We start from the raw sequence: 10,512 nt of genomic DNA on the forward strand, positions 1-10,512 counted from the left end.
GAAACAATGAAGCCTCTGTCACAAGGTCCTTTGCTTCCTCTGGGCTTACATACTCTGACCCCATGAAGCAGGAAACGTGGCATCATTGTGCCCATTTTACATATGGGAGAGCTGAGGTCTGGACAGAGTAAGTGCCCTAGTTATCCTGTGCTCTGCTGAATGCAAGTTCCAACTCTGATGTGAAAACCCAAGGTGGCGTAGACCTCCACCAGCCCCGGGCAACTGGACACAAGTCCGTCTGTCTCGGCCATTTACTTCTCCAGGGGAGGAGGGAGGAGGGCGAGCTGCCCACCAGCCACAGGGGCCTGTCTGCCTGGTCCAGGCTACCCTGGACCTGAGGAACCTGACACTCACCCTGCTCCGACTCGCTCACCAGCCTGGACAGCTTGGCCCGGATGATGGGTGTGATGACCAGTGACAGGAAGAGCAGCCCGTACCCTGGGGAGAAATAAGAGCTCGTCAGGAAAACGGGGTTGGAGAAAGGGATGCCCATATCTTGATTTGGACTTCTGGCTTCTGGCACCATGAGAGTGAATTTCTGTTGCTCACACCAGTGTGTGTGGCCTCATACAGCCCCTGCAGGAGACAAGTGCCAGCGAGGAGGGGTGCGGCTCGGCGAGGACCCAAGAGTTCCTTCCACAGCCGGTCATGTCCAGGCTGACACCCACCATGTACCCCAGGACCGTTTCTCGCCCTCGTGCGACTGCTATCTCCTCAGCACTGCAGAGTCCGTGAGCTCAGTGCCCCCTCTGAACGCACACCGAGAGCGCCCAGAACAATGACAGCGCCTGCACACTCCAAGCAGCCGGGTTGAAAGCTGTGGTACTGAATGGCTGACTTGGTACACAAATTTGAGGGCTCAAACTGTCCCTTCTAAAAAGTTAACTTCCTCATTGTCTGGCCAGCTACCCTTTGCCCATTCCAAAAAGAAAAAGAAAAGGAGGAAGCAGAGAGGGGAAGGAGAAGGCAGATGAGAAGAGGAACTCAATAAGCAGGAATCTCCTGTGCGTGGTCTAAGAAGACTGTCTTGGGCTGGCGCTGTGGCGTAGTGCGTAAAGCTGCTGCCTGCAGTGCCAGCATCCCATATGGGTGCCAGTTCCAGTCCCAGCTGCTCCACTTCTGATCCAGCTCTCTGCTGTGGCCTGGGAAAGCAGTAGAAGGTGGCCCAAGTCCTTGGGCCCCTGCACCCACATGGGAGACCGGGAGGAAGCTCCAGGCTAAGTGAACCAGCAGATGGAAGACCTTTCTTTCTCTCTCTGCCTCTCCTTCTCTCTGTGTGTAACTCTGACTTTCAAATAGATTGTTGGAAAAAAAAAAAAAAAAAGAGGAAGACGACTGCTTTTTTAAAAAAATCCCAGAGATGGAGCCAGCATCATGGCACAGCAGGTAAAGCCGCAGCCTGTGACACCACAGCCCGGCTGCTCTGCTTCAGATCCAGCTCCCTGCTAATGTGCCTGGGAAAAAGCAGCGGAAGATGGCCCAAGCATCTGGGCCCCTGCACCCATGTGGGAGACTCAGATGAAGAAACCCCTGGTTCCTGGCTCCTGGCTTCAGCCTGGCTCAGCCCTGGACATTGTGGCTTCTAGGGGTGAACCAGCAGATGGGAGATCTCTTTCAAAATAATAAATAAATAAATAAATCTTAAAAAAAAAAATCCTGGGGCCGGCGCTGTGGCATAGGCTAAGCCTCCACCTGTGGCGCCAGCATCCCATATGGGTGCTGGTTCAAGTCTTGCTGCTCTAATTCCAACCCAGCTCCCTACTAATAGCCTGGGAAAGCAGTGGGAGATGACCCAAGTGCTTGGGCCCCTGCACCCACACGGGAGACCCAGAAGAAGCTCCTGGCTTCACATTGGTCCAGCTCTGGCCATTGCAGCCATTTGGGAAGTGAATCAGCAGACAGAAGACCTGTCTCTCTGTCTTTCCCTCTCTCTGTAACCCTGCCTCTCAAATAAATTAATAAATCTTTAAAAAAAAAATCCCAAAGGTGGCCAAGGGTACCTGAGGGAGGTCCTGTGGTTCTTATCAGAGCAGTAACAGGCATTTAATGACGTGGACTTTGTTTAAGAACACCGTGAATCGGGTGTAGAAGGCCAAGGGGTGAAGCAATTAGTGTGTGAGCCATGCTTTTGTCTTCTGCTCTGTATTACTAATAGTTACGGTTGATAATGTGGGTTAATCACTTTGGCTACTGAAGGCCTATTCTGGCCATATATCACAGATGACATTAATCCAGTGCAGGTTGCGGCCATGACACCGGCATGAGCCACATTTGGGGGCAGAGAGGGGCTGGCCCCCAATTTTCACCCAGTGCCTTTGGATCAAGCTGTGGGCCCACACACGTTACCTGTGAACATGAGGGGCGTGACGGTGGCGAACGCAAAGACCACCATCCCCACGATGTTGAAGGCCAGGCCGATCTCAGCCACCCAGCTGTCGGTCAGGCAGCACTGCAGGAGGCGCAGGCCCAGCAGGCTGGTGAGGTAGGGGAGCTGCTGGGCTGCAGACCCGTAGCCGATGAGCCTGGAGTCCCAGCAGAGGGGTGAGCTCAGCTCATAGAGGGTCAGGATGTCCTGAGCCCCAAAGTGCACAGCGAGCACCACGAAGATGGACAGCGAGTACAGGGCTAACTGCTTCCTGGACTTCTGCGGGGAGGGCACCGCGTACAGCTGGATAATGGATCGGTGGTGACGGAGCGTGAAGAGCCGGGCGGGCTCCGGCTCCTTCAGGGTCTCACCGAAGCAGAACGCTGCGTAGAGAGCCATGGCTATCAGCAAGGCCAAGGCCAGCCAGAAGGGGTTGGTATAACCCTGGGCCCGCAGCCAGTGGCCCCCAAGGAGGCTCGCCAGCATCCCCGCCACACCGATGCAGGCTTCCAGCACGGCCATCCGGAAGGTGCGGCTGCGCCTGGAGCTGACATCTGCCACGGAGGCAAAGCTGGCAGCCAGGAGGCCCCCGAAGTCCCCCAGGAAGGCACACAGGATGCGGCCCAGCACGAAGAAGCCGACGTGGAGCTCCAGCTGCACCACAAAGATGGACACCACGACCTGGGCCAGCAGGCCGAGCGAGGACAACACCAGCAGGGGCCGGCGGCCCACGCGGTCACTCCAGGCTCCCAGCAGGGTGGACGAGAAGAGCCCCACCAGGAAGCCTCCCAGGTTCATGTAGAGGGTCCAGTGGGAGGTAAGGGTCTCCACTCTCTGTGGGGACAAAATTGGGAGGCTGTGGTCACTCCCTGACTGCCCACCCTTGGGCACACGGCCAAGAAGAGGGCTCGAGGGATGAGGCCGCTCTCTGGAGCCCTACAACTCAGGGCCTCTCAGGACCACGGCACTGGAGGGGGTGTGCGAACTGGACCCAGGGCCCAAGCCCCTACCCCTTCGGTTAACCCTCCAGCCAGGCTCTACCCCTCTCAAGCCCACTTCGCCCCGGCCCTGCTCCCCACCTTCTTAGCACAGTCCCAGACGCCCCCCACCTTCCCGCGGGCCCCGCCCCTCGGCTGCCCCCGCAGGCTCGCGCGCGCGCGCGCTCCGGGCCCGCCCCCTGCCCGCCTCTCGCTCCTCCCGGCCATCGCGTACCTGCATCGTCGGGTTCGCGCTGTGGTTGCCGCAGCCCCCCCTGTCGCGGGTGCCATTGTAGCCAAGGTCGGCGCTGAAGCGGTGCCATAGGTACTGCGTGGTGAGCGGGCCCTGCAGGACCAAGGCAAAGTTAGCCAGGAACACTAGCGGCTCCACGGGGCCGCGGCAGAGCGCGGCCGTCACGGAGCGGGTGCGCGGCGCGCTCGGGGGGCTCGCGCGCCCCTCCATGCGCGTGCGCGGCGGGGACGGCGCGTGGCTCGCTCGCTGCCCGGGACCGGCGTCTGGAGCGCGCGTCTGCTCTGTCTGCGCGTGCGCCCGGTGCTCCTTCTTAAAGTCTGGCGGGGCGGGGCCTGGGACCTCCGGCCCCCAGACTCGTCCAGCCCGCTCTGGGCCGGGTGTGGACCGGCCGGGGGCCCTGCGGCCCCGGCCCGCTGAGTGACCTCATCTGTATCGTGCGCAGAGCTGTTGCCCTGAAGCCCTGGACCCTGAAACACGCTGAACACTAACGAGAACATCAATAATTAACATTTATTGAGCACTTACTATGTGCTGGACACGGTATTGAGCTCTCTGCGCACATTAATCTCCCGATAGCCTTGTAGGCTAGATGCTGTTAACGACCCGATGTACAGATTTGGAAGTTAGGTCAACGGGCGCTCGAGGCGCACACCCGCCTCCGGATGCCCACACTGGTGTTCTGGGCCATGACGCCGAGGGCATGCGGGGGTGCGAGCGCCGCCAAGCCGCGCCTCCTCTCAGGTGTGCCCCTGCCTCTCTGTGCCTCTGTTTCTTCGTCTGCAGAGGGGGTGCAGACAGAACCGGCCCGAGAGAGCCGCGAGGGAACAGAGCCATGAGCGTTACTGACAAGCTGTCACTTGCTCCCTCGCGTCCTCTGATCCTTTTCTGCGACGCTCGTCGTGTTTCAGGGCCGAGGGTCCGAGTCTGCAAGAGGAGAGCCTGGGGCGGCCCTGCGTGCGGCCGGTGCCGGGTGCTCCCACTGTAGGAATTAGGCCAGGAGGCAGTGCCTGCTGTGCTGCTGAGCAGCTCAGACCTGTTTGGGCTTCTGTTTTATTGCCTGTGAAAGGCAAGGCGACAGCAGTGCCTGCCTTGCTCCCCACTCACTCATTCATTCATTCATTCATTCATTTGTGGGACGCCCATCTATGCCAGGAGGGAGCACTGTGAACATGGCAGGGAAGGAAATAGCAAAGCCCTCACCAAGTGCAGCCGTTTGTAGAGCAGTGGGTGAGACCCAATCAGGATCCTACTAATCCATGTGACGTTCCACGACGTTCCATGGGATGGGGGCCCCAAGGGCACTAATGCCGGCCCTGGTGGAGCAGGAGCTGCGAAGGCCTCCCCTGGGATGGAACCGGGCAGCTGAGTGCATCTCCGGGGGCAGGCACTGGCCTGTCTCCTGGGGTGGAGGGAGGGTGCCTCCATCCTGGCCCTGTGACTGCCCCGGGCTTGCTGCAGCATCTGGACTGTTCCCGCCTGCTGGCTGGCTGGGGTGGAGCGAATGAGATCTTCCTAGATAAGATGGCAGATTCCACCAGGAACACTCAAACCTCTGGGCTGGCCCCTCCCCTCCCCGAACCTACACAAAAGCTTGGCCCAGCTGGGTCAGTGGCAGTGAGGGAGCTGTACCTGGCTAAAACCTTGGAATGATTTCCTAGATAAAGGAGTAAGGCTAGGAGAGGCCAAGGCCCCTCAGTTGGGAGTGGGGCAGGGTGTGGCTCATGGCAGGGGCAGAGCCTGCAGCGCCCACCAGACCAGAGGCCACTTCTCACTCCTTGAAGACAGCTACACCTGCTCACCGCTCTCCTCCAAGCCACCCGGTGACGGAAAATCATCACTGTGAGGGCTCTACAAGCCACCTTCTCACCTGCTCCGCCCACTCCCCTGCCCTGCCCCCTCCCCGGTGGGGGTCTCCCTTTGCTCTGGCCACGCTGGGCTTCCTGGTCCCTTTCCAGTCTGTCCAGCATGTTCGTGCCTCTGTCCTTGCACATCTTCTCCCAGATGTCTACCTTCAGGTCTCTGCTAAATGTCCCCTGGCTGGGGTGGGCGCTTGGCTGCCACTTGTGATGTTCACAACCTGTGCCGCCCGCCTCCTGTCTCCGAGTGCCTGGGTTCGCGTCCTGCCTCTGCGCTCCATCCCAGCTCCCGGCTGATGCACAAGCTAGCAGGCAGCAGGGCATGGCTCAAGTACCCAGGTCTCTGCCACCCCCGTGGGAGACCTGCATGGAGTTCTGGGCTCCTGGCTTCGGCCTGGCTGGTGTGACCTCTGGGAAGTGAACCAGCACACGGGAGGTCTCTGTCTCTATCTCTGACTCTGCCTTAAATTAATTAATCAACAAATAATTGTGAATGTCACCTGACCCTCCCATATTTGATAGCAGTTCTGCTGGCACTCCCTAACCTCTTGCCCTATTTTTTTTTTCCCCCGCGGTCCTTATCACCGTCTAAATTATTGTAACGTTCTTGCTTGTTGAGAGGTCACAATGGCAGGAGCTTTGTTTTCTTCACTGCTGTGTCCCCAGCACCTAGACTGGTTGGCGCTTGGTGAGTGCCCAGGTGTTAGTTGGATGCACACATTACCCGCTCTCAGTCTGGGGAGAATGAGTGCCCCCGCTGGAGCCCTGGAGCCCCGGTTGCACTGTTGAGCTGCACTGAGGAGTTCAAGTGTCTACAGCTGCAAAGAGGCTGAGGCATCACATCTTCACAGAGGCCCAGAGAGAATGGTGATTCTCTAGGCAGGGCGGGCTGAAAGGTCCTGCTTTGCAAATCCCTAGAGCGAAGGAGAAGCAATCACAAAAGAAAAGATCTGTAGATTTAATTCCATCAGAACTTAAAACCATAATCAAAGGCAAACAAGGGGCCGGTGCCGTGGCGCAGTAGGTTAATCCTCCGTTTGCGGCGCCAGCATCCCAAGTGGGCGCCGGTTCTAGTCCGATGCTCCTCTTCCGATCCAGCTCTCTGCAGCGGCCTGGGAAAGCAGTAGGAGATGGCCCAAGTCCTTGGGCTCCCGCACCTGCGGGGAGACTCAGAAGCAGCTCCTGGCTCCTGGCTTTGGATCGGTGCAGCTCTGGCCATTGTGGCCAACTGGAGAGTGAACCAGCAGATGGAAGACCTCTTTCTCTCTGCCTTTCCTTCTCTCTCTCTCTCTAACTCTTTCAAATAAATAAATAAATATTTTTTAATAAAGGAGGCAAACAAACAAAATACTCCTTTTAAAGTGTGAAAAGGGCCAATATGTTCAACTACATTTGATACCAACCCTTAGATCACTCTCCTGTCCAAGAGTTGGATAAAAACCAAGTCCTGAGAGGTGGGAGCACAGAACCCAGTGTGGGACACACAGTGGGCTCTCCTCCTGCTCTGGAATGCTGAAGACAACCCTGTGCCTTTGCTTTGTGCTCTGTGGCCACCACACTTGTGAAGTTTCATTTTAAATGAGGATGAGAATGCTCACAGCAGGTAAGGCTACAGCAAAACAAACATTGCCCGAGGAGCGTAAATGTACCCTTCCAGGTGGTAACCTTGTGACAAGACCCTGTGGTGTAGCGGGTAAAGCTGCCACCTGCAGTGCCAGCATCCCATATGGGCGCTGGTTCAAGACCCAGCTGCTCCACTTCCGATCCAGCTCTCTGCTATGGCCTGGGAAAGCAGTAGAAGATGGCCCAAGTCCTTGGGTCCCTGCACCCACGTGGGAGACCCGGAAGAAGCTCCTGGCTCTAGCTTCAGATCAGCGCAGCTCCGGCCATTGCAGCCAACTGGGGAGTGAACCAAAGGATGAGAAACCTCTCTCTCTCTCTCTGCCTCTCCTTCTCTCTGTGTGTAACTCTGACTTTCAAAGAAATAAATAAATCTTTTTGTTTTAAAAAAAGATCCTAGCATCCTCTAATTCCTCATTTGGGTCTCTATCTGCTGTGGGTCAAATATGATGTGTTCCCCCCTAACTCATTCACTTTAACCCCCACAGCAGAGAGCTGGACAGGAAGAGGAGCAGCCGGGACTACAACCCGGTGCCCATATGGGATGCCGGCGCCGCAGGCGGAGGATTAACCGAGTGAGCCACGGCGCCGGCCCCCTAAATATATTTATAGTTAGCAAAGGAAATATAAAAGTTGTCCAAATCTGACGTTCCTCGCCTTCAAACCTGCTCAGGCTCAGTTGCCAAAGAGCAGCCCGTGCCCCTGGGACCCTGCAGACATCACCAGCAGCTGGTTTTTGGCCCCGGGCAGCACGGCGGGCATTGCATGCTTCATGGAGTCCTTTCCACCACCTTAGGAGGCGGGTACTAGATTACTCATTGATGACGTCACCAGGGCTCCGGGCAGTCAAGGGAAATGGTGCCTCCCACTCCCAGTACAGATTTCCTTCTTCCTGCGCCTGTGTTGGTGCTTCATGTTCCCACACTTCAGCATGTGTTAGTCCCTTTGCCTGGAGCATGCTGCTCACCTTCCCAGGCCTCTTCATCCTTCAAGATCACCCCAGGCACAGTTGGTCGTTGCCTCCCATGTACTTCCACAATATTCCGTGTACCTCTAAGCCTGGATTTACACTCCCAGGTTTGCCTCCAGGCTTGGCGGCAGACACAACATTGCTTCCATCTCTGTAGCCTGTAGCGCTGGGCTTTCCCTGCAATGAGAGGAGATGCTAAGTAGGTGTGATAGCATTTGCCAACTCCGGTGCCTTGACTGAAATGGGCCACTTCTCTGGCTTGCTGGGAAGGAATGCTGACATCTGTTAGCCAAGTGTGCCATGGGCTACGGGATGGTAGGTACTGGCACTCTTAAGCGTGCTGTCCAACCAGGGATATGTGCTCAGCACGTTTGGAGAGGCCCTGGGCAAGTGCCTGGAAGCTGTAAGGGCTTCTTCGCCTCCGGCTGGGCGATGCCTGTGGGAGTCTCTCTGCACGACCCCATGAGCGGACGGCTGTAACAGGGATTCCTCACCCTGGTGGCCGTCCTGTCACAGCCTGTGCCTTTTTCCAAAGTGGCCGATCTCAGCTGTGGAGATTAAAAGGCAGGGTGACAGAGAGAGAGACAGAGATCTTCCTTCTGCTAGCTAGTTCACTCCCCAAATGGACACACAGCCAGGGCTGGGCACGACTGAAGCCAGGAACCAGGAATTCCATTCGGGTCTCCCACAGGCGTGGTGGGAGCTCAATGACTTGAGCCATCAGCTGCTGCTTTTAGCCAGGAGCTGGACTGGAAGCAGAGCAGATGGGACTCGAACCATCACGCAATAGGGAACACATTCATCCCAAGCAGCAGCTTAACCCATGGTGCCACAACGCCCAGCCCCCTGTGTGTTTTCTGAAGTTAAGAGAGAGGGAGGAGGGAGCATGAAGGAAAAGCCATTTCCTGTTCTGAGTTGTTGCTCCTCACACACCAACCCCCAAAGTCAAAGCAGCGTCCACCTTACACCGAGGGTGTTCAAGGCACTCAGGCTGCAGCTGAGTCTCCCACACTGTGAGGTTCAGGCCGACTCCCTTCCTGGCCTCAGTTTTCCAGCCTGTGAAATAACTTCTGGGCGCTTCTTCCTTGTCTGTGAAAACAGAAGTAACACCGTCTACCCCCGGGGTGGATGCTGGGATTGCATGAGAAAACGTGTGTGGCCATGAGCTCTCTGTGCCAGTGTCCAGCTTTCACCAACAGTGAGGCTGACCCGAGAGGGCCAGCCGGGCTTGGGAGAGGATGCAACCCAGGGGCCAGAGAAGGGCAGGGCTGGAGGGGCATGCCCCAACTGCAGGGGGATTAATTTTTTTTCCAGGTCCTTGCCTTCTACCTAGGGAAGCATTCTAAGCACAGGCACAGATATAATGCACAAAGTGATAAAGTTTATGCAAAAGGCGAGAAAGCAGAGGCTGCACTGTGGCAAGGCCAATAAAGCTGCCCCCTGCAATGCTGGCATCCCACATGGGTGCAGGTTCCTGTCCTGACTGTGCCACTTTTTTTTTTTTTTTTTTTTTGACAGGCAGAGTGGACAGTGAGAGAAAGAGACAGAGAGAAAGGTTTTCCTTTTGCCATTGGTTCACCCTCCAGTGGCCGCCGCGGCCGGCATGCTGTGGCCGGCGCACCGCGCTGATCCGAAGCCAGGAGCCAGGTGCTTCTCCTGGTCTCCCATGCGGGTGCAGGGCCCAAGCACTTGGGCCATCCTCCACTGCCCTCCCTGGCCACAGCAGAGAGCTGGCCTGGAAGAGGGGCAACTGAGACAGAATCCGGCACCCCAACCAGGACTAGAACCCGGTGTGCCAGTGCCACAGGTGGAGGATTAACCTACTGAGCCGCGGTGCCGGCCCTGACTGTGACACTTCTGATCCAGCTCCCTGCTAATGCGCCTGGGAAAGCAGTGGAAGATGGCTCAGGCACTTGGGCCCCTGCATCCACAATGCTCCTGGCTTCAGCCTGGCCCAGTCCCAGCCAATGCGGCCGTTTGAGGAGTAAACCAGCAGGTGGAAGAGCTCTCTCTGTTTCCCCCTCCCCCCAAAACCCTGCCTTTCAAGCAAATTAAAATCTTAAAAAAAAAAAAAAAAAAAGGCGAGAAAGCAAACGCTTCACACACTTGTGCATAGGTGGGGAGTGGACCAGAAGAAGCCTTCGGTGGGGGAGGGAAGGTAGATGGCACCCAGCACCCCCTCCTGTCTTGGTCAGGAGAGAGAGAAGAGCCTTTCCCACTTTGGACCTCTGGATGAGGCTGGAAGGGGAGTGGCTATTCACATGGCACCTCCCCCCAGGTCGCAGGTGAAGGAGATATGTCCCAGGAAGGGGTGGTTTTTGGACAAGGAGGAGGATAGAATTACATGGGGGCTCCCAACTCTGTGGTCATAACCGGTCTTACTCTGTATCACAACCACTTACCCCACAAGGCAGATTCCCTAAACCTCTTCTTGTCTTGCGGCTCCTGCCCTTGGTCTCATTTTAAAGTTT

General features: G+C 56.9%; 1 protein-coding gene and 1 long non-coding RNA gene across 4 annotated transcripts in view; one reads left to right on the forward strand and one right to left on the reverse strand.

The window, feature by feature from the left end:
- SLC46A1 (solute carrier family 46 member 1) overlaps window positions 1–4,046 on the reverse strand; it is a 6,320-nt gene extending 2,274 nt beyond the window's left edge. The window contains exons 1-3 of one of the 3 annotated variants that reach the window (XM_051824396.3): window positions 3,578–4,046; window positions 2,347–3,199; window positions 355–438 (exon numbers count right to left, since the gene is read on the reverse strand). In XM_051824396.3, the coding sequence (XP_051680356.1) occupies window positions 355–438; window positions 2,347–3,199; window positions 3,578–3,805 (1,165 nt within the window). In that variant the 5' untranslated portion in view covers window positions 3,806–4,046. 3 annotated transcript variants of the gene reach the window in all.
- LOC149121206 (uncharacterized) lies at window positions 3,044–6,799 on the forward strand. The gene is made up of 2 exons (XR_016223878.1): window positions 3,044–3,182; window positions 6,550–6,799. It is a non-coding gene; the product is annotated as an uncharacterized LOC149121206 (long non-coding RNA).
- Window positions 6,800–10,512: the final 3,713 nt, after the last annotated feature.

The sequence above is a fragment of the Oryctolagus cuniculus genome, chromosome 17 (assembly GCF_051225735.1).
Source record: "Oryctolagus cuniculus isolate XC-2025 breed Fujian yellow rabbit chromosome 17, ASM5122573v1, whole genome shotgun sequence".
Classification (NCBI taxonomy): Eukaryota; Metazoa; Chordata; class Mammalia; order Lagomorpha; family Leporidae; genus Oryctolagus; species Oryctolagus cuniculus.